The sequence below is a fragment of the Lonchura striata genome, chromosome 7 (assembly GCF_050655825.1).
Source record: "Lonchura striata isolate lonStrDom1 chromosome 7, ASM5065582v1, whole genome shotgun sequence".
Taxonomy (NCBI): Eukaryota; Metazoa; Chordata; class Aves; order Passeriformes; family Estrildidae; genus Lonchura; species Lonchura striata.
The window spans coordinates 28,710,406-28,738,355 of record NC_140709.1 but is presented as its reverse complement, the minus strand read 5'-3'; the positions used below and the strand labels follow the sequence as shown (position 1 = coordinate 28,738,355).

The 27,950-nt window shown below is 37.9% G+C and overlaps 1 protein-coding gene and 1 long non-coding RNA gene across 3 annotated transcripts; one reads left to right on the top strand and one right to left on the bottom strand.

Annotated features, from left to right (window-relative positions):
* Positions 1 to 32: 32 nt before the first annotated feature.
* Positions 33 to 7,711, top strand: LOC110484624 (baculoviral IAP repeat-containing protein 5.1). Its single transcript, XM_021555466.4, has 4 exons — positions 33 to 5,013; positions 5,672 to 5,781; positions 6,059 to 6,173; positions 7,270 to 7,711. The coding sequence occupies exons 1-4, from the start codon at positions 4,876 to 4,878 to the stop codon at positions 7,456 to 7,458; spliced, it is 552 nt and encodes a 183-aa protein (XP_021411141.2). The 5' UTR covers positions 33 to 4,875; the 3' UTR covers positions 7,459 to 7,711.
* On the bottom strand, positions 5,235 to 27,682 carry LOC146766924 (uncharacterized). 2 transcript variants are annotated; one of them, XR_014956764.1, is made up of 4 exons: positions 16,577 to 27,682; positions 14,322 to 14,499; positions 12,940 to 13,106; positions 5,235 to 11,262 (listed from the first exon to the last, which is right to left on the bottom strand). It is a non-coding gene; the product is annotated as an uncharacterized LOC146766924 (long non-coding RNA). The 2 variants fall into 2 exon arrangements; XR_014956763.1 differs by having other exon boundaries at positions 14,322 to 27,679.
* Positions 27,683 to 27,950: the final 268 nt, after the last annotated feature.

The following is a 27,950-nucleotide window of genomic DNA, read 5'->3' as shown; positions in this document are numbered from 1 at the left end:
GCCGTACTGAGACAAGGTGGGGAAAAAATACCTCTAGACCAAAAAAAAAAAAAAAAAAAAATGCAGAAGCAGCTAACCAGCCCACAAGAGGCCACAAGTTGTACTTCAGAATCATCACAGGCTTTCCTAGAGTGATGAATGAAGCGTGTTAACCGAGATATAAAAGATACAAAGATACAATGCCTGAAAAATTCTGGGAGCTGACGAAAATTCTATTAAAATGAGATCCCAAGTGTAAGGGGCTGCAGCCCCTCTCTGAGCCCACTGCCTGCCAAGTGCCTGAAGGTGTTTTGCTAATGACTGACACAACTCCTGTGTTAATTAAGCTCATTATTGTGGCCTTTCTGCCTCCAGTAGCTATAATGAGCTATTTCTCTTATGCCTATTTTAAAATGCTTTTAACTTCACTGAGCTGTGTTTCTCACTTACTGTCCCCTGAATGCTGACTCACACTGAGTCAATTTAGATGACAGTAATTGGGTGGTGTTTACATAATGTCCCTTTCTTAGAAGTCACTGAAACAAGGCCTGATAGAAGGTGAGATTAAGCCACCAAGCAAACAGTGACTGAGTAAACACTGAAATGCATCCGTTTCAGTAAATATTACCTCTATTAAAAAAAAAAAAAAAGGTGTCGGTAATTCTATTGTTCTGATATACATCTCCTTCAGGAGAGGCAAAATAAACACCACTTGGCTCAAGTATATAATTGACATTTGTAATGATTTTAGAGGAAAAGAACATCCTCAGAACACTTACAGAGCCAATCCCAGTGTCAGTGCCCCTGGCACTGTAACTGCATTCCCCAGCGACAGTGAGAAGCATCAGCTGGCAGCTCCTGCAGGAAAACAGGACAGCGATCTGAGCAGCAGCCCAGCACTTCCCTGGGCTGCCCTATCAGTATCAATGTAATTCACTTGGAAGGCAGCCAGAATTCTCGCTGCAAAGTTTAAAAGCTGTTAATTACTTCTGCTAGTTCATGCTTGAACCATTTCCGCTCCAGTCCTTCAAATATTTTTTAATAATAATCCCTCAAGTCACCCAGCCATTCCTGCTTTTGAATAATAATAGCACCAAAAAATTCCACAGTAATGCAGCTGAAACTCCCTAGATACAAGTTTATGGAAAACTTTTCCAAAATTATTGCTACTTGTTTGACATCTTACTAAAATAAATGTATGCTATCACAAGGCCATAGCAGTGCTCATAGTTTTTAAAATTTATTTATTTTGAAAATCAAATATGCTTAAATTCTTGAGGTTGGGAGAAGCTGGACTCCTCTTAGGTGCACATAAAGGAAAAATTATGAGTGATAAAAGAAAATTATTTGCAGGAAGGCAAGAGAACTGAGAACTGGGATGAAGAAAACCAGTCAAAAAAGTACCACTACATGTTTACTACATACAAATCATTATCCTTCAGGGCAAAAAAAGGTTCCCTCCCTGCTAGGAACTATATTCGTAATTTGTTCAGAATTACAAATATATATTTGTTATATATATAGTTTGTATATATATATGTATACAAACGATGTTTGTAATTTGTTCAGAACCTTTGGTCATGTCATAGGAGGATATCCCCCTTCACAACCTTGCCCTTTACTCCCCACTGTCCTTCAGGAAAGAAACACCTGGGTGAAGTTGCTTGAGCCTGTTAATCACGTCATTGCTTGAATTTGCTGTTTACCACATTAATAACCGAAATCACTGTGGAACACCCCTGTTCCTGCCCATCCATAACTTGGCCATGCTGGGCTGCTTAGGAAGTTGGGACATGAAGTGCCATGTATTGCTGGCAAATTCCCCAGAGGCTGCCCTGGCAAGCACCCACCTCTGCAGGCAGGGAAGGAAACAGCCTCTGTCAGCTCCTCAGCTGGATCCCTGCTGGTTTCACTCTGCAGCAGGCCGGGGGTCGGTCTTGTCCCTGGCACTGAATAAATCACAGCCAGCCATCAGGGGTGGCAGTAGGATGTTTTACACCTTGCAGGAATAGTTAATTTTTTATCTCCTGTCCTGCACAGCAGAGCTGAGCCACTCTGAGCCCAGTGTCTTCCTGCTCACACACTTTGTGAGGCAGGGGAAGCCCCTTGACAACCAAAGGCCTTCAGCAGGAGGTCTTTGAATGGTCATGAGCATCATTCCAGAGTCTCTTAAAACCTCAAAGCAATTTTATTTTTTAAAGCTATTTAATTATGTACATTTAATTATATACATTACGTACAACTGTATGTATGAGACCATGCACCTGTAAATTTTTTACCAGTGTATTATATTGTTCATACAATATTTTAGCTTTTTTTTTTTCCTTACCAAGTTAGATTTCTGGCCTTTACATAAAGACATGTAGAAATGTTTGATTTGGTTTTCAAGTGAGACCATTTAGGTAAATATTCAATCTCATTTAGATAAGCTACATTAATTAGAGAAAAATAATGCAAAATAATGTAAAATGTGATTGCAAAGACACATCAAATTATTAAAACAGTGGATAGGTTTTCCCAATCTTACCTTTTAAAAAAAAAAACACCTAGAGAGCTGTATTATTAATGCCATAGCAGTAAGTTTCAAGTGATGAAGTATGAGACAAGCAATAAAATAAAAAATAAATTTATTCCACTATTGGCAGTAACTGAAACTTTTCCTTGCAGTGGAACACAATTATTTCATTTCTGAGGCCTTCTCCCCTCAGATCACAGATACCTGTTCATTAGGGTTGGCTTTAACTGATTTACAAAGTTGCAACATTACTCACAGGTTTTCTGCACTTATTTTAAAAGTCAGGATCACATAGTGGGTATCAGGTATTTAATGTACTCTATAGTTTAAAATACATTTAAATATTTTCTTTCATGTCATGCCACATCTTGTGTATCTCCCAGTGAAAAGCTCCAACTACCCATCCATTTAATCTGGACCTATGCAATTCTGGCAGTTTCAGAACATTTCTGCAAACAGTGTTCTCTTGAACAATGTAGACACAGCCTACTATAAAATGCAGAATACCTTTACAGCTTGGTGGCTGAAGACTTGAAATGTACCTGTCATTCTCAACAGCACAGAATTCTGACAGAATTATAGGCAGAAAATGCAAAAAATGCATCCTAAAATGTGTTATTACATGTATAATCTTACTTTCTAGTATTCTAGCAATACTTTTCTACATAAGAACTGATTTGGGCTGTTGGGAATTTTTTGTTTGTTTGTTTTAAATGCCACAACAACAGTCAAAGCAAAAAAAACCCAACAAAATCCGTATTTCAATTCTGATGTATAAATTCCACCCAGGACTCCAAGGTCCCATATTACTATGGTGGTTTTGATTAGATAATACCTTACACATATTTGAAGAAAAATAGCATTTTCAGATAAGACTGCTTACAAGAAACATTTAAACTATTATGGTTTTGTTCCATTTTTGCATTTTCAATTTGAAATGACACAAAATAGGTCATGACATCACAAGATGATAAACTATTTATCCTACAGTTTCTTTTAAACAACAGACAAATTCATTCCTGAAAACAATTCATATGCATGAGTTAGTGCTTTGTGTTAAAGAAAAGCACGAGATCAATTTTACCATGTTTTTGGGCAGTTAAAAACAGGTTTTGGGTTTGGTTTGGCATTGCAGCTTTTAGTTAAATGAAATTCCTTGCTTCATACAAATACACTCACATGTGCACACACAAACATCAACTACACTAAAAAAGAGATTAAAATACCTGATCATCAGCAAACTGAAGAAGGGCTGCCATGGAGTCAGCACCAGGAGAAACTATTAGTGTCAGTGCTTCAAGGGCCCAGGTTATGAATGATAAATTCTTCCACCATTGGTATTATCTGGAGAAAGGAAAGAAAATAAAGTGTCCTATTTTCATGTAACACATGTTACTCTAAATATCTGAATATAAATTTCAAGGACAGTATTCCTGCATATAAAAGAGATATCAGTACAGTCCCAGAGGAATCAATGATGTAGCATTTGTAAATCTAGGAAAAACAATGCCCTAAGAGCTGACATTGGAAGTCCTATACAAATGTTCTTTTATCTCATTTTTGTCACCACATCTGGACAGAATAAATGGGCTGATTATTTTCTGCACTTCCTCCTCTTGTATTTTGGAGAAGATTTAAATTTTCAAGTCTCACAATGCAACATCCTTCAGAGGTGTTAAGATCTTGGCTTAGAAAGCTGCTGCCTGCAGCAGTTTTAAAGACACCGATGTTTAAACTTCTCCTGAATTTAACTGGACTCTGTACCAAAATAAGAGACAGTTGATAAAATGACAGCTTAATGCTTTGATACTGTAAATCCTTACAGATATACACCTTTAAAATATTATCATTCAGCATCTAGCCATGCTCCGTATTTTAAAATAGAACTGAATACTTATAACATTATAAAATAACCACCTCCTCTTTAAAGAAATGCAACAGTATTTGCAAAGACAATCCTAAGAATTAATCTCTGAATATGAAATTCAAGAAACACTGAAAGATTCACATAGCAACGTCAATTCAACCCTTTTGGTTGTAACCAGGATAATATTTTTAAAACTTTATCTGTAAAGTTTCTGTATTTGTAACTAGTTTTTAACTTGCAGTTTTTGACATTTCAGTTGTAAAATCTGCAATTACCATAGGTGCTTTCAGTTAAAATATATATAGTGTGACCAAGGACACAGACTGTGACAGGAGAAGAAATGCCAGCAGCTCCCTAGATCATCCTGCCCATAAACTCACCTGTGTTAGGAAGGGACTAAGGCTCCTTTAGGCCCTCCCCTGCTCTCCAGGTGCAAAGTGTCACCAATCAGCAAAGGCCTTAAATGTGAGAGCAGGAGGGAGGCCCTGCCTCACACTGACTGCAGCCTGCTTAGATGGAGACCCTGCTGCAAGAGCTTAGCTCAGCTTCCAAGCTCTTAACTGACTTGAAGGAGATGTATGAATATGAGACCCGTTTAAAAACCTTCACCAAGTGGCCCTTCCAGGAAAACTGCAAGTGCACTCCAGAGAATGTAAGTCTGAAAATGGTTGTTTTGCCTCTGCTTTTATGTGCTATGTCTGAAAGTGAAGTCATGGTAAAATATATTCAGGTTCAAGAGGAGTCCACTAAGCCTGAAGATGAAATGTTAGATATTCAGCTTTCCTCTGTTCCCTGCTCAGAAATAGTGTCGTGGGATTGACTGGTTTTTCTGTGTTCAGTCCACAGTTTGCCTACAGATTTTAATAGTTACTGTTCTTGTTCCTTTTTTTTTTTTTTTTGGTTTTTTTTTTGTTTTTTTTTTTTTGTTTCTGTCATTTAAAAAATAATTTCTGGCATTACATAGTCTTTCTAATTGCAGATTTCTATTAATGACAAAGCAGCCTACATTAAACAAGTATGGATCCATCAGGAAGGCTAAAGTAGTGGAAGGATCACTACTTCAAATTCAGAATGGATATTATTTAAATAAAAAATCCATCTAACTTCTACTTTGGCTTATATATGACACTGCCAGCCTGAATCTCAGATGAGTCATACTGCTAGTGTTACCTGAGAAGGTGTTTGGTTACTGAAACAAACCTAATTGTTGGTATTCTGACTATGTATGATTCTAAAGTGTCAGGAAATATGTGTACATATGAGCAGTGTGTGTGGGACAATGCTCTAAACTTCTAAACTGTCCCCTGCAGATGGCAAAGGCTGGCTTCATCCATTGTTCAAGTGCAAATGAACCCGATGTGGCAAAATGTTTCTTTTGCTTGTTAGAACTGGTGGGCTGGGAACCAAATGATGACCCATGGTAAGCACAGATGTAACAATGCTTTTGAGAAATATCTCTCTCTCTCTCTAGAAATTTTAAAATTAGTTAATATCCTTGTCATTTTTCACTATGACGGTTCACAAAACTGGAAGCTTATCTTGCCCAGTAACTGTGAAATTGTTCAACTAAAATCTATTTTATCTTTTCTGTATGTCTGCACAAGTACTGAAGAGACCTACCTTTACAGATCTCTTCCTCTTCTGCAATGAAACTTCTATGGGTTTAACATTTCTCTTATTCTGGGTTTACATTGCAGGGAGGAACACGCCAAACGTCACACCTGTGGCTTTTTATCCCTTCCCAAGCACTTTGATGAGCTGACAATGGAGGAGTACTACATGCTGGAGATGACACGGCTGAGGACCTTCATAGTAAGTGATAACCAGGTCATCTGAAATTCAAAGCTAGAATATAAGCAACACTTCTCTCACTAAGATTTCCAAGCATCAGCCAGGAATGATTGTAGAAGGCTAGAACATGACTTATTCTGAAGTAACAATTTATGTGCGTTATTGGCTAAGAAATCTGTACCTAATAATTTCTCAGTGTAATTTGTTGTCTGGCTTTTGAACGTAAACCTGTTTCATTTAGAAGTGTTTTTCCCACAACTCATTACAGCAGAAAAAAAAATATATATAGGGTGGGGTGCAATAACCAATGCACAAAACTCAACAATGACCAGCTCTACCATTCTCAGGAGGGACCAACAATACACGTGAAAAGACAAAATATGACCAGATTATTGCTTCGCATGTCCAGTTTAACATAGAAATCTGCCTAATTAAATTTTAAAGCTCATTTCAAATATTGTACTCCTCCCCACTTCTGGGGTTTCATGCCATAGTGTTGACATGTAAAAGAAGCACACAGCTGAGCTGCTCAGTTGATCAAAATCAGCTGCTACATGAACCCTAATCCTATGGATAGTAAGAATCAAGTGAACCAAGTTCCCTAATGAGGAACAGTAAAAGGTTCTGCATATTACTTGTTGGTGGGTTTGCACAAATAAGATCTCTGCCCTGCTAATGTTCTGTATTAAATATATACCTGGTGGATGTTAAGGTTAAGAATTTAAGGTCACTGTGCGACAGATTAAAGTACAAAAAATAGGATCATGTGGCACAGTGACATCTTAGAGGGTGGACTAAGAGTGAGAAATTGGTGTTACCTAACTTGAACTGTGAATGATTTAGAGCAATGTTTCAAGGTACAAAAGAGGTCTTGGCCGTAATATGACTGTATTTCTAAGGAGTGTATAAAAAATTTGAAGCAGCAGCTTCAGGTGGGGACACTTAGCCCCAAGGCTAGTCACCAATAGCTGGGAGGGCTGTGCACTAGGCTGACCAGGGTACAATTGCTGTCATGAAGCACTGATACCTGAATGCAGCCTGAGGAGGGGGGCTTGGTATTTGGCTGAACTGCAGCTTCAGCTCAGCTGAAAGGCTCAATCTCTTGCTTTGATTCAAGTGCAAAGTTGGCAGCCGCACAATAAATTCTTTTCAAGAAGAAGTCGCGGCGACGAGGCAGAGGCTGGTGAACTACTTTGGCTCCAGACCCTCGCTGCCGGCAGCGCTGCATCCCGGGGATGAGCCTTCAGCCCAGCAGCCAGGAGGCTCAGCTGCCGGGCAGGAGGAGCCCGGGCCAAGTGAGCTGTGACGTCTGACTCTGCGAGTCTCATCCTTTGGTGCACACAGTCCTCTCTGTCGGAGAGAATCCAAAGCTGAACAGGTGTGTGAGGAAGTGTATGTGGAGAACTACTGGATCAGAGCTCTCACAGTGTGCTTTCTTGGTATTGCTGTAGAGTAGTTCCACTACCCTGCTAGTGTATGAAAAATGTCTAAGCAAATACTTCTATTCTGATTTTTAGCAAGCTGACTTTTTTTTGAATAAAGATTCACAACTGTGAGTACGTCTGTCATCTGTGTTAAAACTTGATACCTAGACTCAAATCAGAACAGTTCTGCTTCAAAACACTTTCCAGGGAACTAAATGGATCTGTGTGTCTGCAACAATTGCTTAGGCACCTGCATTATCTACACTCCTGCTTACCACTAAGCTGTCTTTCCAGATCAGGCAAAATTGACCCAGACAATGACATCAGCAAAAATAGCAGGTGTACCAAACAAGGGTAGACACAAGGTGTGTAAGGCAGTCTCAAGGAAGAGCTCTGGGGATTTGGTGTGCAACTGAAACAACAAAAGCTAAAGTCCGACTACTCTGTTTTTAAAAGTTTTTCATTACAACTTCAAACTTGCTAGAGTTCTTTTAAAATCTTGTTAATTCCTATTTTTCTTTATGAGAGACTGTTATAGAATAAAAATGCATGCAACTATGTTTGATTTCTAAGATGCAGACAGACCCTGCTCAGTAAGGTGAAAGTTTTGTACACTACTTTGTCAACTCTCAGGCAGTGAATGAACAGCAGATTTTGAAACTCCCCTGACTTGTCTTCCCACTCTGCAAGAAGATCCTTATGCTGGGGAGCCTAAAAACATGTATTTCAACATTCTCAAAGCATTTATGAATTCCCTAGCTTGAGACTGAATTATCCCTTAACTTGATAGATCAATCCATGAAGTATTTTTTCTAAAGTTATAGAAATGAGGCTGATGTTTAAAGAAGCTTTAAAAAAAAAAAAAAAAAAAAAACATTTAAATACATGTTACTCTAAGAAGCTTCTTGTACAGCACAGGATTACTATCTTTGAAAGATTTGGAGTAATTTTTAAGTTTTTCTCTAGAAAGTGAAGAAACTACGCAAGGAGGAAAGCGAGCATCCATTTTAGCTCCCTCTTTGTGAGGGCTCTACTCTTGTGCCAGTCTTTAAGGTTACAATACAACACATCATCAGTGACAGTCACACTACACTATTACTAAGTTAGGCTGCAGCTGAATGCAGAAAGTGATGGCAGAAAAACAAGAATGAGAAAATGAAAGCAAAGCACCAGAGAGCTTGGTTTGTAAATGGCCTATGCCCAACCCAGCTGTCATGTTATTGCAGCTCCCAGAGTGGGGACAGCTATAACCCCAGTATGCATAATGAAGTAGCTCCCCAACAGTCTCTTTTCCCAATGTCATCATTTCTCTGTTTATTTTCCAGGTGACTATTTCTCAAAGCACTAAAGTCCTCTACTTGCTGTGTCTTTTTTTTGTAAATGCCAAAAAAAAAGCCTAGTTTTCATTAGTTGCCCATTTCCTGAAATCTGGTCAAGTGAAGAAGCTAGAATTGTTTAGTTCCTTTAATGTATTTCACTGTATTCTTTTATGAGCATTTCCAACCAAAAGTCCATTTTTTCTCTCTCTGCATACTACAGGCTATTTCTTTAATTAAAAAGTCTTTCTAAACCCTTGACATTTACAATGAAAAAAATACACAATTGATCTTTTTCTTTAAAGGGTCTAAGAGGTCCTGGGTCATTTGACTGAATATTGGTGATAGATTTTCATAATTTAAATTAACAGTACAAAAAGATAACTGGCAAAAGTGTTACCTGGACATGAAAGTAGTTATGGTCAGATATGGAGAGTAAGAAGGATAATTTTCTGTTTGTCTGAATACCTTGAACACCTCAGCCAAAATTAGATGAAGTCCATTCAAGTGGTTTGAAATGCAGTGTAAGAATTTGCAGAAACTAATTCAAATTCTTTTTTCAAGTAGAAACAAAGATGTGGAAAAATCTCTATAGCTTTTTCCCAATTACCTAGGTTACCAAGCCCTTGGCAGAGAGCTACTCAGGCATGGTGATCATTCTGAGACCTAACTGTGATTTATTATCATTAAAAAGTGGAAATATTTTGACAGAAGATCAAGAATGAGAGCAAGGTATGTTGTTTGATCTGTGCTTCCTTTTCAGTCTTGTGTTTCAATCTGTTTCTCTTTTCTTTCATTCAGTTAACAAGAAAAGGATACTTTTTAATATTATCACTGTTATAATTACTGAGTTATTATTAGCATTAAGTCCTTTCAAAGTTATGGTTCCTCATCAGTTAAATAGATGTACATACAATTTATGCACAAAATACTGACATAAAGATGACTGTGGGACAAGATGTAAACTTCTTTCAAGTCACAAAAGTAACATGGTTTGCATGAGAAAATACTGTGACTAGTGAAGGTAGCCCAAGTCAAACAGGGCTATGTGAATTATTAATTCACAGAGAATTTTCTGTGGGGCTGCCTACCTCTGCCTTTGCTGGTCTTGTGGCTTTCTTCAGCTGCTGCTGGACTCTGCTGAGTGCTTCTTGCCTTTGCTGGATAAAATCATCACAAGGGGCTTACACCAAACATTCCCTGGGGATGACTGGTGTAATGCACAATGGCAGCTGGGATTCAGGTTCTGTATCTTCATGTTTCTGCTGACGGAAAGGTTTGGAATCAAAGTGAGGTAATTTTATTTGTTCCATGCTCCAATTTAGGCACACAGGGATACGGGGGATTGTTTGAGATATAAAATAGTAAGATTTAAAGTCAAAGAGTTAGATTTATAGAACACAGACTGACTTGGTGGTAAAGGTTACTTCAAAGGTACATTCAAATATGATCCCAAAATATTAAGCTCTGCCTAAAATGATTACTAGCAATATCTTTAACAGTTCTGCTAAACTTAGACTGCCCAGGCCTTTCCATGCCCCTAACAGGTAAAAAAGCCCAATGTAGCTTTTGCATGTGAGGTGACTACTGTATTAAGTCTTGTAAATATTTTTTTTAAAAAAGGTAAGCAACTAACATCAGGAGATCCAGACTGGGAAAGGTGATGAAAGTAATTAATTAAATAAAACCCTAACTGGATTAAAGAATGTCAGAATAGCAAGATGAAGTATTAGACATGATAATGCCAAAACTTGTGGTACCAGTCACCCAGCAGAGTAAAAAAAATGTTGGCAGGGGACTAGGAATAAACAAATGCCAGGAATTCTTCCCAGGTTTTAGCCAAGAAATCACTTTAAAATTAAAACAGAGTTGCACATTTGTTTTCAAAATTCTCACCTTAACTGATTTTCCAGCATGATAATGTGTAGAAATATTATTATTCTAATATTAAAAAAATTAATTGCAAGTTTCATAAAACAATTAAATATAAAAATTTAACAGATTATTATATTGTGCTAAGAAGCATCTTAGTATAGTTTTAAGTATAACTTGGAGTGAGGGCTTCAATAGTACTCACTTGATTCAAAACAAGGGGGTAAAAAACATACCTAGTTCCCTTGAGAACGCTGCATAGTCACGACTCTCATTTTTTAGCGAATTGTGCCCCCTCCAGGTCTTTCTGTAATTTACACTTTCATTAGTCATCCTTCCAGAATTGCCAGACTGCATGCACTTTTCCAGTGTTGTAATAAACTGCGGGTCTCTGAGTCTGATTATATGCAAACCATTGGCTTTTTCCATGTTCCTTATTCATTTGTATGCTTGATATCTCCCTAAGGAGCCATCATCAGAGGCCATCTTCTTGCATTACTAAAGGGAGAAATACAAACTTTCAAAACTTCAAATGTTTACCTCAAAGTGCTTCTTAAGGCAATGTATTCCCTTCTGTCATCACAGCAAAAGCACATCAGTATGAAATCATAGCAAGCACATATGCAGTGCAATTCTTGATGAATTTAAGAGGAGATAGATGAATCCTAAGGTTCTTTGTTTACAAAAAAAAAAAATTTTCCTCCTTGAGAGAATGCATTTAGAATAAGAGTTCTTACTTGCTAGAAAGTTTAATCACATTTAGTTTTATATTTAACTCAATAATATCCCTCTGAAATTTTGAAGAGCTTTAATACAGTTGCATGCATAAGTGAGTATTTTCAAGTAAAAACAAAGGGAATTTTCCACTAATAATTTTCCACTTTCTTCTTGTGGAAGAAAGCCTAAATTTAGGAGAGGAAGTTTTGGTGGAGAAATGTACCATGAATGGCAGTAACATTCTCTGTCATGGATCAGACACTGTCCTTGGGAATGACACATCATCAGCTGAAGGATGATGTTCTCTAATATCAGTCCAACACACACAGCTTTCATCATCTATAAAATCCTTCCTCATTGATGGGAATCTATAAGCAGTCACTGGATATGTTTGCAAATTATCCTTGATTGCTCACTAATTCTGCTTTTGAAAAAAAATTGTTGTTACAAAAAGTTGAGTTGCATTTTACACTGTTCCTGTAGTCCTAATATCCAGCCATAAACTCAAAACTACAGGCATAATATGCACCATCAATTTGAGGTAGATTCTATCTCACCTTTCAAAATTAAAAGCTATCATTATTTAGTTTTAAAATGCTAATCATCTTTCCATTAGTTCAAAAAGAATTCTGATCAAAGTTGTGTAAAAGTGAAATGGAGGATGAATTGTACAAGTGTTGAATTCATTAACATTTGTCGACTGTTTAGCCTGAGTGATTGAATTATTAATACAGTAATTACTTGAAAAAAATTACATATACAATCAGAATGCCAGCATACATCCTTCTCATTTCAACAAGTAGTTTTGCTTCCAGAAGTACAATCAATGCCCTATATCTGTAGTATTTCTAGTGCCAAAGTAAGTGCATTGCAGGAAAAGGGGAAATAGGGATAATATCCAAATTCTATCTTCAAATGACAGACTGATTTGCTTGTCTCTTAATTTTTAGCAATTTTCATTAACCTGGACCTGATTTTCAAAATAAGTAGACATTAAGTTCTTCAGCTGAATTCAGTGGCAGGTTTTGGTGTTCAAAAACAAAGTCAGGGCAGTCTTGACAGCCAAAAATTCTTACAGATAAAAATTATCTGCCATGTTAACATTTTTCTGTATTCTGAATTTCTGTTTATTTCACTGAGAGTTATAGGCAGAAATCACAGAATCATAGAATGGCCTGGACTGGAAAAGACCTTAAAGATCACACAGTTCCAACCCCCTGCCATGGCCCCACATTGCTCAGGGCCCCATCCAACCTGGCCCTGGACACTTCCAGGGATGGAGCAATAACACAATATCTGCAGTGATTGACCATCAAAAGCCTACAAAAACACAGTTTTAGTTCCACTTATTAATTTTACTAAAACATAATTTAAAATATATTTATATTGGAAGAAAAATTAATGAAACTTAGATTATTAAAAGAACAGAAGAACAAAATCACTGTACATATCACTTGCCTGTAACTGGATGTAAAGGCTGCTAGCTAAGCTACAATTCCTGATGGAACAGGAGTATTCCAGTCAAGTTGATGTCCTGCATTCCCAGCTCCAAAGCAGTTTCATGCCAGCAAGTTTTCTCACCCTCAAGGCCACCATTAAATTGTTCTGCTCACTGCAGTTCTTTGCTGCATAAATCAACAATAGAAAAAAAATGCTGATTATATTACAAGATCATTTTAGAGATATTTTACAAACATTTAAAACATTTACAGATTATTTTCCTATAAGATTTTTTTCTTAAGGAACTTCAACAAATAGAAGGAAAGCACCTTATTCTAATGGAAATTTTTAAAGAACAAAAACTACTATTAGGACCAGCACACCAAAGTCTATTCAGTTACATTTTTATCCAAATAAAGGAAGAAGACCAGTATAAAACATGAAAATTTAAAATGCTCTGTGTGAGATACAGGAAATTATCTACCAGAGAAACAAAACACCCTTAAGAGATCACTGCTTCATAAAAGCAGGTATGTTCTTTTCTGCAAAGAAATCTTACAAATCCATAATCAACATTTATGTTGTCAGTCTCTAAGCCATCTTTCCAAGCATGTTTATATTCTATCAAAAAATAGGCTTTAACAGGAATTCAGTCCATCTCTTTGAGAATTGTTCACTATCTAGTACAGACACATTTCAGACATGGGATAGGAGGAAGGTGATGCAACTCTTGCTGCAGTTACCATCCTCTCTCTCCTGGTAACCATAGCAGCTGGGTTACACCACAAGAAAAGACTGTTTGTGTAGTTTAGCCCTCCCCTCCTCTTCCACACCATACCAGAGTGCACAAGAAACACACAAAGAGCTGACTCTAACTGTTTCAAATTCCTTTTCTACTTTCCTAAAAGAAGCTCAAGATGATATACCATAACTCTTAAAAAATCATCTTCCAAATGTTGCCTATTTTTTGCCCATATAATCAGCAACAGGATTTACCCAAAACAGTCTCAAAACTCCATTAGCACAGAAGGAAGAAACAAACTTTAATACTTTAAATGTACTAACTTGCAAGTTAAGAGATGAATCTGAACTCTTGGTTAAATCATTGAAAGTTTATTTCCTCACAAGAAAGCAGATATGAGTGAGGACGTAGGAAAGGTGTATCACCTTGTAAATTAATAACATCTACATTTTCTATTACTTTAAAGCATTTATTTCCAATTCTTTATACACTTCTAACTTTAAGCCCATTCCACAACATTAGAAAGACTGTTATCTGAAAGTACAGCTTGCTCCACATAATGACAGTTAAAAGGGAACCACCATGTGATAAAGAAACAAATTTTAAATAACTTCTCTGGGTATCAGCAGAACAATAGTTCATCTTCTGCATCACACACCTGATTTTCCAAGTCAGCTTTCACTTGTTTCTTGGATTCCAGTGTCTGCTGAAGCACTGTAAATTTATCTCGAACCTCCCTCAGGTTTGCTTGTTTCTTTCTTAGACCATCCATAGAAATGTTTTACTTTCCTTGAGCTCAATTCAGCTTTAGCTTTTTGGGTGCAATGTTTGTCTGACTGTAAATACAGACAAAAAGTAAATTAAACATCTGAAAGATACACCCTTCACTCAAGGGTCTTTTTTTTTTTAAATAAAAAGATTAAGAGAAACCTCAGCAACTATGTAGTTCATACAATATTCCATTTTATAACTGCTTATCTGAAAACAATTGGATTTTACCTAATCACTTGTTTCTGTGCTGATACTAATTTATACAGTTTCTACACTTTTTTACTGGAATAACACAGTGATTGAAAGCAAAGAAGGTTTATACCTCCAATCTGTGTCCCATTTTATCACAATTTCAAATCCATTATGGATTTGTGCCAGAAACAATTATATGTATTAAGTAACACTCAACACACACATCCAGCCAACTATGTACACAAAACAAAATAAAATATTAACAGCTTTTCACAACCAAGGATCTGTTTTCCAGTTTTGAGGCTTTCACTCTTCTATACAGATATTTTCATGAGGAGAATATTGGATGTAACATGTACTGAAAACATGTTCTTCATAATTTCAAAAATAAGTAAGGTAAAAAAAAAAAGTTGAAGCAGAAATTGACAAATATTAGCCTCAATTATTGAATCCCCTCTCATATTGCTGTAAGTTGCAGCTCTTTAAAGTCCACCTTTTAAAATAATTTTCTAACAGTAGGCTGTTAGAATTACTATATATTAGTCGCTGTTCCCAATTTGAGAAGCCCCCCAAGCATGCAGTTACCAGTCTTTCAGCTGAATAACAAAATAGCTTCTCAGATAAAGGCACCCCAAGTGAGAAGCCTGCCATGACTCAGCTTTCCAGGGCCACAATGACCTCAGTGCCCAGAACAAATTTACTGCTCAATTGTCAGCCCCACATGCTTCAAATTAGAAACAGCATGCAAAAAAAAGCACACTTCTTCAATGCATCAAAGGTCATGCACACCAAAAAATATCCTGTGGGCTGGATGGGACTACCAGAAACCTCCAAGGACATTTTAAGAATGCCCCAATTTTGTGCAACATTCTAAGAGGATGTTAACTTTGCTGCTATCTGAAGAGAATGTTGCTTCCATGCCTTCTTAGAAAGATCCACAGCTGAAAATCAGGCTCTACACCTTATCAGGTACCTTACACTAATTGATCTGTATTATTGGCTTTTTGCAGAAGTATCCCACAAGTAATTTCATCTCTCTTTTGGTGTTAAATTACACTGGTAGACCAATCACTTTAATGAAATTTAACTCTTTTTTAAAATACAAACTTACATATCATAAAACTCCATGGTAATGACTCATTTAAAGGGAAAAAACAAACTTTTTTTTTGGCTCAGTTCTGTCTCAGTGCATGGCTGCTGAGACACTCCTTTCAATGCTACCCAGATAAAGAAAAAATTATAAATCAATAGATAATAAAGTATCAAACCAAACCACTGGTTTTTAAACTAAACATTACCTAAAATAAGATCCTACTAACAGTATTGCAGAGTAAAAATGTCTTGTCTAGCTATTGAGGAAGTTAACAGACTTTTTAAAAGGTAAACAGAAGCAATCATGACCATAATTGTAGTTACAGTTAATGCACGACCCCTACTTTTTTATTGTATTATTTTATGTTCACATAAAATATCTTTTGTATTACAAGTGATCTTGTCCTGATTTTTGTAAAATATTGTATCCTCCCACTATCCAGTAAAAGCATTCATATTTTTCCAGTAAGTACTGCCAAATACTATTTCATTTGCGCATTATAAGTAAATTAAAATCTTTAACTGAAATTGTCATGCCTATAGCATTCTTTATCCTGCAGAATCACAAAACCAAAATACAGATTTTGAGTGAACAAATTTAGTCTGTAACATTCCCTGCAAATTCAGCAAATGCACTGAGACTCAGCAGAGATGAAGCAAGTCATTTTAATTAAAAACTGTTTACGTCTGGCTACTGGCCATTCTAGTTAGCAATCCATAAAATGATTGTTCCAGGTATTCTCTTATCAGCAGAAATTCTCACTGTAGTGTAACCATTCCCTGTGTGAGCAAGCAAGCAGAAATTGAAAAACTGTGAACAGAAATTACCTTTTAATAGGATTGAGAGGTATCACTTACCTCCCAGCAGCACCTAAGCTGACTTAACCATTCAAAGTCTCTCTCATCTTTGCCTTTTTTGCTTACTAGAGATGCAAGAACATCCTCAGCATGAACATCAAGCTCAACAAGTGCTCCCAGAGTCACTCAGTTCTGCTTAGACAGCTTTCCTCACGCCAAGGTGGCAGTGTCCTCAGTCTGCCTATTATCCTGTCCCAGAAAATCCTCTGGTGCCTGCAAAAAATTCTAAAAGTTTAGAAGTTGAATGTCTGGTCTTAGGTGTGATTATGTTTTCTTGTGTTTCTTATTTTTCACTATATTAATTTTATTTCTCTGTATTAAATAGTTCCTGTTCACTATTATACCAGTACAATGTCCTTCATTCACCAGTAGCTCAAGATGCATTTTTTTCTTTTACAAACCCAAATGTAAAACATTAATCTGCAACCAAAACAGCACACACAGCACACAACTTAATTCCTGCAATACAGAAAATACCCATGTCCTTTTACTGTTTCCACTTTATTCTTTCCCATACTACCTAAGAATATATAGTTAATTAAAATATCTGAACAATTTACCTAAAAGACCATTTAATGTTAGGTTAAAAAAGGGTTTATCCTTAGCAGTAATTCTTGTGTACTACCCCCTGCAAGATGTTTCCCACTGTCTTTACTGAAGATCAGTTTAAAGATGTAAAACTTTACTTACAGTCTCTGTAACATATAATCTAATGAGGATAAACACGAATTCTCTCTTCAACAGCTAATCCACCTGCAGTATATAAAAAGTTATTATTTATACCTTCCCAGCAATAGCAACATTAAGGAAATTGAGTAGAGCAACCAGGCACAACCTTAACACAATTTTCCATTATTAAAAAAAAAAAAAAAAAAAAAAAAAAACCAAAACACAACACCTTTAAGATTTTTTTCCTCACAGATTCCTTGTCCTGTTCTTTGCACTGTAGGGATGTTTTTCTGGGACTGAACTAACATTTTGGTTTTCATTTTTGTTTTTGTATGCCTGCACAGCAGTCACTGCACACTATCAAGTCTGTGTATGGGGACCCAAACCCAGCTCCTCTCCTTATAGCAAAGGTTACCTTAATTAACAAGATCTCTATTAAATACTTTCATACAAACTAAGGTCTTTGGCCTTTGAGAAAAAACTCAAGAAGTTCCTAATTCAATAAAAAAATAATTGGGGGAAAACCAGATGCTTTTTTTCTATTTATTAAGTCCCTTGAGAATTACTTCCAGAAATTCATTGCACTTCCTCAGTTTTTCCAGTATCTTGTCTGCTGTTACTACTGTCAGCAGATGTCTGTTCTGGAAAAGAAATTATTCCAGATAAAAATATTATTGCCTTTCCAAGTGAATCACCACACAGCACTGCAGGAAGTCTTAATCAAAATTAATCTCTATATCACATTCTGCTTTACTCAACCATTGTCAGGTTCACGATTTACTGTCCTTGCTCATTGCCAGAGTTCACCAGAGAAGTGGTTAGGCAGCTTGTCTGAAGCATTTCTGAAAAGAATTTCTAAACAGGGTCAATTGATCAAGGAGCACAACTCCCATCATTCTGTTGGAGAAACATCAATTTACACTGGCTATTCAACTGCATTGTGCAATTAAGCAACATGAACAATTAATACATTTTGATGGATTTTTAGTGTACTTTTACTACAACAAAGTGACACTTTTTAACCAGTAATCAAATATGAGAATTCAATGCAAAGAATAATCCTTCTTTCCATATAAAATATATAAATATATTTGCGAGATATAAGTATTAATACAGCAGTTGTACACAGGCAACACTGACTTCAGTACTAACACTGTGATCTAAGAAAGGTATTCCCTGATCCTGAGACATTTTCTAACTAAATACATGTTTAAAGAATTTCGTTATCAAAACAAAGTTCTACTTGTTTAAAGAAGACAATAAATTGTATTTTTTTCTTTTTACAACAGCACCTGAATTAGGCCTGTCAAGACACATTGCTGAACAAACACTGAGTTTCCTGTATTTGTACACTGTACAGATGATAATATGTACATTAAGATATGGAGCGCTTGCCGAATTCTTTATAGTGTTTTCCAAATTAATTTCTCAAATTAAATTCACATAAATTATTAGGAAAGCTACCGCATAAGATGAAAGTTATCTCAGTTAATACAAATGCAAAAAAGTTTTGAAAAGACCTTTAAAGAAATACAATTGTCTGAACATTGGGTTCTGACATTTAATTTGCCTTATGACCCATTTATAGCCTAATCATCACTACAGTTTTTAATCTTGCTCGCCAAGTATGGGGTTAGGGAGCAAAGACACACTGAAATGTAAGAAATTATGCAAATTTACAATGAAGAAATCAAACAATTGTTTCTACGCGGTTCCAGTATGGGCTTGAATTTAAACCATGACTGAATTTCTTCTAGTTCAGTTCCATGCCAGGACACTGTGAACTGATCCAGCCCCATCATGTTGCAATACAAAATGTTCTATCAGGGCCAAGTCCTGGCAATGGGGGCTGATTAATACCAGTGCCCTGCTCTACTTCCAAAGGCTGGGAGCAGAGGTTCTGCCGAGGCATCTCCTCTCACACCCAAACCAGTGTGCATTCCCCAGAAGCAGAGTGGTGCTGGCATGGCAGAGGGGAGATGGAAACAGAGGTAACCAGAACTGCCAGCCGAGCCCGAGGTCCCTCTGCTGTGCCTGGTGCCTGCCCCTGAAGGGACACAGCCAGGATGAAAAGAAAACACACAACTGTATCCATCATGAGCAACTCCACAAAGAGCTACAGGGAAAATTGCAGCCTCATCAATCTACTGAGGGCTCGCAAGAACTGCTGACAGTGACAACTACGGAGGACATCAGAACAAAGATGTGCCCAAACTACTGCCAGCAGGAGCAGTTTTCAGAGGCCATCCCAAAAGGAGAGCCACCCTGTCAGGGAAGGCCCTGAGAGGCAGAACAACCTCAGCTGGGGTCACTCATGGGACAAGGACCCCTAAGGACTGCACTGCTATGCAGAGCCAGGGGTGCCAAAGGTCTCCCAGAAACAAACTCCTCACAGGGAGCCAAGGCAGACTGGACCCACAACTCCTTCTCAGCTTCAGTTCATAGTAAATTCTAAGTTCAGTTTCAGCCCAAAAGCTCTGAATGTTTGCAATATGCATTCAGCTTTGGTTTAATCCCCTGCTCGTGTCACACAAACCCTTCCCATCTGGAGACAACAGCAGGCCTGTGTGCTGGTCTAAGGGATGGTGATGGGGTGCAGCTCCCTACTGCAATAATCACAGCTTTCCTTTGTGCAGGAAACACATTCACCTTGCACCTCCTGCCTCTCGAATCACACCAAACTGCAGAAACTTCATCTATACACAGACTACCAAAATGTCAGCATGCCAGCACAGCTCGTAATTTGGTTTATAAAACAGTTTTTATCCCACAATTGTGTAACTACACATTGTCAAGAGAAAAGTGGGTTTTGTTCCCTTTCTTAGTATATTTATCAGCAAATGGAATAAATGCAACTGGTAAAGCAAATCAAAGCTGTATTGCCAGTTTTATAAATGGGATTCTTCCTGCTTGGTGTTTTCTTTCATATGAGAAAAAGCTAAGGAAAAAATAATTTATGCTTCAACATAGTTTCCTATTTACAACTAAGGCATGAAATAAAAAAGGGAATGGCATCATTCCCAGTGATTCAAAACATCAACTTATTTTGTCAGCAACACTGCCAGTATCAATTGTGAGGGAAAAAAGTATCAAGAAATGCACATAAATCAAGTGTATAAAAATAGCCCAAGTACCCTGTTAAAAGACCATCAATAATCTAGTTTCTAAATATAACTTTTAATATATCACAGATTACAGCCTGGGATTATTTTTTACATTTGCTTTTTTTTTTCCCCTTCTGCTTTCTGCCCTGGGAAGATAGAAAAATTTCTGTACTCAAGATTTTCTTAAAATTTATGGGAAGTAGAAATTAAGCCATTAAGTAATTTAAACCTCATCAATGCGCTTTGCTTGAATTAGATATTTATAATGAAGGAATAATGTGTGATTATTCAAATTTGCAATGAAAAACGAAGCCAATAAAGCAATTTTATTACCCAATGTCATATAAATGCAAAAAAAATCAGCCTGAACAGACTCAGATTAGCTGTATGCTTTAAGAAGCAGACAGACCATTTATACAGCCTGGAGAAGAGCATCCTTAACCTCAGACACTGCATTTGTGGAAGGACAATGCCACCTTCTGGAAACTGGTGCCTGCTCGTTTAGCCAAAATCGACCTGACACCGTTGAACTTCTATTCTGACATTTACACTCTCCTGCACAAAAGATTACTTTTTTTTTCCCCTGCCAGTGATAGCACGTTCCAAAAAAATAATTCATAATTGAGTAGCACTGAATATCTGAACTAGATGATTTTATCAAAATGGATCATTCAGCACACAATATTTAGAAATACCCAGCAAAACTATCAATTTCTTGTATTTTTTTAATAGTTTAGTAAGCCCACTTACAGATACATTAAAAATGCAACAACCTAATAGAAATCTCTTGATGTTAGCAAACATCTTCACAATGAAGACAGTTTTTTTGAGTCATTATTAGAGTTATATAACAGGATTACCAGAATCACAAGGTATCTGGTAAATCCCTGAAGATCAGAATCTGCAGAGCATGCATGAGAGGAGTTTGGGAGAGCTGGACTTGCTCACTTTGGTGAAGTGGAAATTAAGGTAGAATTTTACTGTAGCCAGTAACAGGGACAAATCTTTGCTTGGGAGATTCAGCTTGGACAGGAGGAAAAAAAAAAATTATTCCCTAGGAGCTCTGAAGCCTCTGGAGGTAATCTGCAAGAAATCTGTGTTCATGGAGATTTCTGAAATTTGGATACACAAAGCTGTACCTGACCTGATGGAGTGGTGCCAAAAGTTTGTGCTTTTTGAAAGGAGTCAGATTAGCTGAACTCCAGAGGCCCCTCTCAACCAGTGTTTCTCTGATTCTGTCTGAACCAGCGATTTTTTAAAGAACCCAAGTAAGGAAGCTAAAATGAAACAGAAAATGGATTACTGTTTCATAAGAAGCAGATTTTTGGTACATACTACAAGCTCTCTGTATACTCTTAAGACAGCAGTATCTACCCAAAAAACTGATTTAATCAACCCTTTTAGTCAAGTATTGAATTATGCACTTTACTTCAGGCATCTGAACCATGAACTGAAAATTGATTCCAAATAAAGCCAAGTAGCCTGAACCTTCAGCCTTTCATCCAGAACCTCCTGTATGAACAACAGCTTTCCTTTGCATTCCCTATAGAGGGACATTAGCTCAGATGCATTCACTGGTGCTTCCAGCAAAGCATTTTCAGTAGACTGCTGAGACCTTTTGGGCAATTTGCATATTCAGCAGCAGGTGCAACAGGTGGAAGCTTTAAGATTTCAGCAGATTTCACCTCATATGATTTCCTGCAATAACAAACGCCACGTTATTTTCTGCAACTGGATTTGTAAGGCTGGTGACAGGAGTTCCTGAATGAGAATAATCCAATAAACAGATAAACAGCACCAATGAATAAATGCAGGACATGTTTTAGCATGCAACAGTATTTGTGAACTAATTCCCTTTAACAGAATATGGAAGCTGGCTTCTGACAAACACCCAAGCCCCAACCACTACTTGTGCTTGCTAGGATAGGCTGGGATTGCAGAAGGAAAGCCACCCAAACTGCTGAACCAAAACTAAGCAGGCTTTATCCTGCCTACAGGACAACAAAAAAACATGTGGTTTTCATGAAAAGATTTCAAGTAGTAAATAGCCCAATACTTAAAGTCATATTTTATTTCTGACTTCAAATTCCAGGTGTGGATGTGGCACATATTTGGTTGATAGATTAACGAGTTCAGTATTACTGCACCCACTATGGGTACATTCAATAGTTATTCAGTCTTTCCTTTGAAAGCAAAAAATTCGAGGTCCTTTAGTCTATCATTTGTTCTAAGTATTCTCAAATTTTTTTTGCATAATTTAAAATTATTTACCACCATCATTTCACACTTACTATCTCACCAGTATCACAGAGATGTGATGATAGTAGTTCTCTCTATTCCCAATTCACTGACATGAGCAATTTTCAAAAAATATATAAAAATAAAGTGCTATCTATAACCCTATAACAAATATCTATATTCTTCTTTCCCGTATAGAAACAGGAACATTTTTTACAACTGTCATACTACTGGGTAATAGAAATTGAATTATTCCCAAAAGTGCATGCTGTTAAAATAGATATTGTATATTGGTTCAATAAATTAATTTGTTGTACAAATATAAAATCCACTCAACATCATTGGAACTACAGAAGTAATTTTCTCAACAGCACACCCATACATGGGCTGCACCAAGTCCTGTTAAATTAAATATGTAAAAACTTATTTAACTTCTTACTTTATTCATGGCCACAGGTTCTAAACAACAGCATGTTGTACCCAGCATGTACCATTTCCTCTAAACAAAGTCCCTCTCTCATTCTTAGCTTCTGGTACCTCATCTCTGGTGACCTTGCTTCTACCAAGAGCTAAAGAAAAATGCAATTTTCAAGAGGAAGTTGAGGAAGGTCAGTTAATTTGCTTACACCAAAATGAAGACAAGGAATCTGGAGTTCTCTTTGGCAGCACTCCAGAACTCTCCATGCTTCGTTAGGTTACTAAGACAGCAACCAATAATAATGCCTGAATCTCAAAGCCTGAAGCAACAGTCCTGTGTTATTGAAGTAATACCTTGTATTATCACTGTCAGTCATCAAAACACTCTGAAAACTGAAACTATGACATCAGCATGGCAAGCTTACTCTTTTTAAATAGGCAAACCCAACTATTTTACATTAACAAGGAAGGAGCTCCTATACTATGGTAGTGTAGCAATTGGAGAATAAATATGTATTGGAATGCACATGCAGGGATATGTACATACGTATTCATATTTGCTGGCTAGTTAATGAAATCTGAAAGAGCATTTGTGCAGGTCAGTGGGAGTTTTGAGGTATCCATATTAGCTAGATATTTATAGCCAAGCTTCCTAGGAAAGGCTTCTGGGTTTTCACAATATGGCTATGTTTGGGGGATTTAAGAATTAAGTATTTCATTGAGAAAAGAGACAAAACCAGATTAAAATCTATGCTCAAAGATGGAACTAGAGATTTTTGAACACAATGCATAAAGTTAGAATTTCATTTTCTATTTTGGGAAAAATATATAAATCTTTGACATCCCTAAAATTTGTCTTGTCTTCAGTTTCTTCATCTCCTTTACATAAGCCCTAACATATTTTAATTGTTAAAGAGCTAAACAATTCAGTAGCTTTATTTTTAAGTAGAAAGCGTAGACAAAATTCTCTTAGTTGTCAACCTTTCAATCTCTACTTCAGCTATATTTTAGCTAGTAAAACAAAGGTATTGATTTAGCTGGTAGAAGAGAGGCATTGATAGAATACATCTGCTGTCTTAAGTACCAGAGTGTGTTAAAAATATGTAGGAACATCTCCAATGCTTTAGCACTCCCACATCATTAATTAAGAGTAAAAATCAGCTTGAAGGGATTAAGTAGAGTGTGGCTGACAAGGAACAAAAGCTTTATCCCTTTAAAACAAGATTAATTTGCTGCTTTAGGAAGATAAACAAAAGCATTTGAAGTCTCTATGCTTTAGACTAAGCAGAAGAGATTGCTTGTTTGGTTACAATAGCTGGTAATGTTCTATTAGAGAAAACTACCATTTTCTCTTTTCATAATGTTTAATGATAGAAGATCCTCTCCTAGTCTGAATTTTGACAATGTGGTCTGAATATCATCTACAGATGACAAAATATGGGTTCCTGTTTCTCTATACCCAAGAACTCTATTTAATCCCATTTGGAATTCCTTTCCTTTAAAGCTTTCTCAATCAAATGTTCTTTGCTGGCTGTTTCACTGACAGGCTCAAACTTCTCTAGGAATGGTTCAAAATGCAAATTAATGCATGACAAAACATTTTTACGTCTTTAGAAGAAGACAGTGATAAACCCACAACTTTGGACATCCTTCCCAGTGTCTTTCATGCAAACCAGGATTGTGAATGACCTGGATTAGAGAAATGTGGCATCTCAATTCTTCTACTTTGCATTTAACTTGCCTTGTTACTGCTAATGCACGTGGAGAAATGTGGGAGGCTTTGACAAGTTTATACAACCCATGCCAGTAGTTTTCTACATCATTCTACTTCATCTGGGTTCACCTCTCTGTCCAGTCTGTTTTCTGTTGAATCCCACAGTCACATCACTGAGATGACTCAGGATCATATAGGAAAAAATTACCATGCTCAGTAAACTTGCAGTTTAAATCTCAAAAGGGGTTTCATGCCAGTATAATACTACACACTACCTGTGCTGAAATGCTATTTATTTATTCTCCAACACAAAATTATAGCATAAACATGTTCATCTTCAAGACATCATATTCACAGAGAGCAAACAGTTCACTTTTTGATTGAAAAAAATTGCTGCAATTATGCCTGATATTAAACTTCACTGTAGAAAAAGTTCAAATCACTCAGACCCAAATTCAGCTGACCACTGAGGCACCCACCTGTATTCCAAACATTTAATACCTGGCACATGCACCAGAACTTTGCTGAGCAGCAAGTGACTAAAGACAAGTTACATTTCAAGGGTGAATGTAAGTGCTTTGCTGAACTGAAACATAAATACATCAAAGAAACAGCAGGGGTTGATTACTGAAGTGATATTTGTGAAGTGAGGAGATGGGATTTTACAGTTCCCAAACTGCAAACTCTACATCTGCTAAATTTTAAATGATCATTCAACAAAGGCTGTAAAGGCAAAATTACTTCATACAACTTACCAATGAGTGCTTTTTAAAGTTTTCTTGTGAAGAAGTAAATGCATATTCAAGTTCTCTACACCACAGGTTTCAGGTCTTTGGTTAGTTTAGTGTATTGGGAATAGATATTGAGTTTTCCACAGCTAATTCAATTGCTTGAATTAAATTCAGGAAAACCAAGAGATAGTCACTGTTTGACTGCACTGCCTCCTCAGAAGCCTCCACAGCATGCAATTTAATTCTCCTGGCATGTTGCCCACACTACAGAAATCACTTGTTATCTGCTGCTTACAGTGGCTAGATGGGCATCGATATAAATCCCAAGCCATCACATACAGACAGTGCTTTCTGAAAAACAGCTTTTACATGTCCACGTAATGCCCATATATATATATAATAATAGTAATACCTATATTACTTTCTAAATACCTACATTACTAACCAGCCACTCTGCCTGCTACCATGCTCCTCTACATCTGTGACCTCCATACTTTCTTGATCACACAAGAAAGACTGAGCAAGAAATTTTTGAGCACACCTCCCCAATATATGTATATTTATTTACAGGTTATACAAACAAGCTACCATACTATTATATTATATACACAATAAATCATACAAAAAAGTTAGACATTAAAACCAGAAAAAATTAAGATGAAATTAACAATGTTATAATTAATTTTAATTAACTTTATATAACAATAGTTTTTTACTTTTACTAATCATACTATTATTACTATTTTAAGTGAGAACAACTGTGTGATCGAATATGCTTCATTGGTCTTGGTTCAATATTTTGAGTTTCAAAGGTCTGAGTTCAGTTAATTTCAGCACTTTGTTTTAATGGCTATCATAGCTTAAAGGTTGATGACAGGTTCAAATGGAAGAATTGCATCATTGGCTGGGGTAAATAAATCATTATTCCACCCACCAGTTATGTAATTATTTTTGTTTAAATTCATAGTTTATTTTTACCTACCCTGATGTCCCTTTATTGTTCTCACAAACTGACTGGAAGGTCTTGCATTTCTAAATTTTTTAAATCACAAAACAATTTTTTGGAAGAGATTGCACCGACCCTTGTCCAGCAGAGATTTGAAGCTCTCCAAGGCCACTGCCTCCGCAGGCAAACTTCTCCCCTGTTTATCTCACTGCAAAGAATGTCATCCCTATGCTTGGTCGGAATTCCCCCCGCTGCCAACTGAGGGAGCTGCCGCTCCGGAAACAAAGCACTAAGCGGACTCTGGCACCGTTTGCTCTGCAGGCTGTAACTACATCCCTGCCCCTCATTCTTTTCTCCCAAAACACACAGTTCCCTCAAGACTGTCTTCACGCACCAAACGCTGCAGCCCCATAACCCCACGGTGAGCTGATGGACTCGGGTTTATCAGCACTTTACAGATGATGACGTGGGTAAAATCACCTGAATCAATCAGGCGACTCTGGACTTCGAACGTGCTCTTTGCAATCCATGTCATAATAATGAAACTGAAGTATAAAGCTCGAGTGGCCTTGATTTGGGTAAGCACTACCTAGCAACAACAAAACATCAGTGTGTTATCAATGTAATTGTCATACTGAGTCCAAAACACAGCACTGTGCCAGCTACTGAGAGGAAAATGAACTCTAGTCCAGCAGAAACCAAGACAATGACATAATATTTTGTACTTTGCACCAAGCTGAAGACTTGGTACGCAAATTAATTTCTGTGGTTTCTACAGGGGTGCCTGTAGGAGTTTCTCTGGAAGCATTACAGGAGCCGCAGTCCAAACCAAAAGCATCTGTTTAGATTCGCACTGCCAAGCCAGTTAAAGGCGATCAGGGCAGCTTTAAGGAGGACCGTGCTGTTTGCAGAGCCGTGTTCGGTTTGATTGCTGGATCCCTGCGCTTCAGCGGCACCGGCCGCTGCGGCCTCTGCCCGGCCCTGCCGCACCGAGCGAGGGCTGCGCTGGCAGCGGCAAAACCCGGCGGGCAGAAAGTCAGCGCATGAAAGGGAGTTAGATCTTAAAAAAAGTGTGTGGTGGGGGGGTATATAATAATAATAAAGTTTTAAAGCCGCGCCTTTCAGCTCAGAAAGCCCGCTGCGCAGCCCGGTGCCGCCGGGCGCTGAGCGAGCGCCTCAGCCGCCGCCCTGAGGCGCCGCGCTCCGCCGCTCTGCGGCGGGACACGGCGGCTCGGCACCGCGGCTCCCGGGCACCGCTGCTCCCGGCCCCGCAAGCCTGCGGGACACGGCGGCGCGGCACCGCGGCTGCCGGGCACCGCTGCTGCCGGGCACCGCTGCTCCCGGCCCCGCCGCCTCCTCCCGGCCCCGCAAGCCTGCGGGTCACGGCGGCTCGGCACCGCGGCTCCCGGGCCCCGCTGCTGCCGGGCACCGCTGCTCCCGGCCCCGCCGCCTCCTCCCGGCCCCGCAAGCCTGCGGGTCACGGCGGCTCGGCACCGCGGCTCCCGGGCCCCGCTGCTGCCGGGCACCGCGGCTCCCGGCCCCGCCGCCTCCTCCC

Coding starts and splice junctions, on each gene's coding strand:
- LOC110484624 (XM_021555466.4), top strand. CDS start 4,876: ATGGAGACCCTGCTGCAAGAGCTTAGCTCAGCTTCCAAGCTCTTAACT. Junction 5,014..5,671: donor GCAAGTGCACTCCAGAGAAT/GTAAGTCTGAAA, acceptor TGTCCCCTGCAG/ATGGCAAAGGCTGGCTTCAT. Junction 5,782..6,058: donor GAACCAAATGATGACCCATG/GTAAGCACAGAT, acceptor TTTACATTGCAG/GGAGGAACACGCCAAACGTC.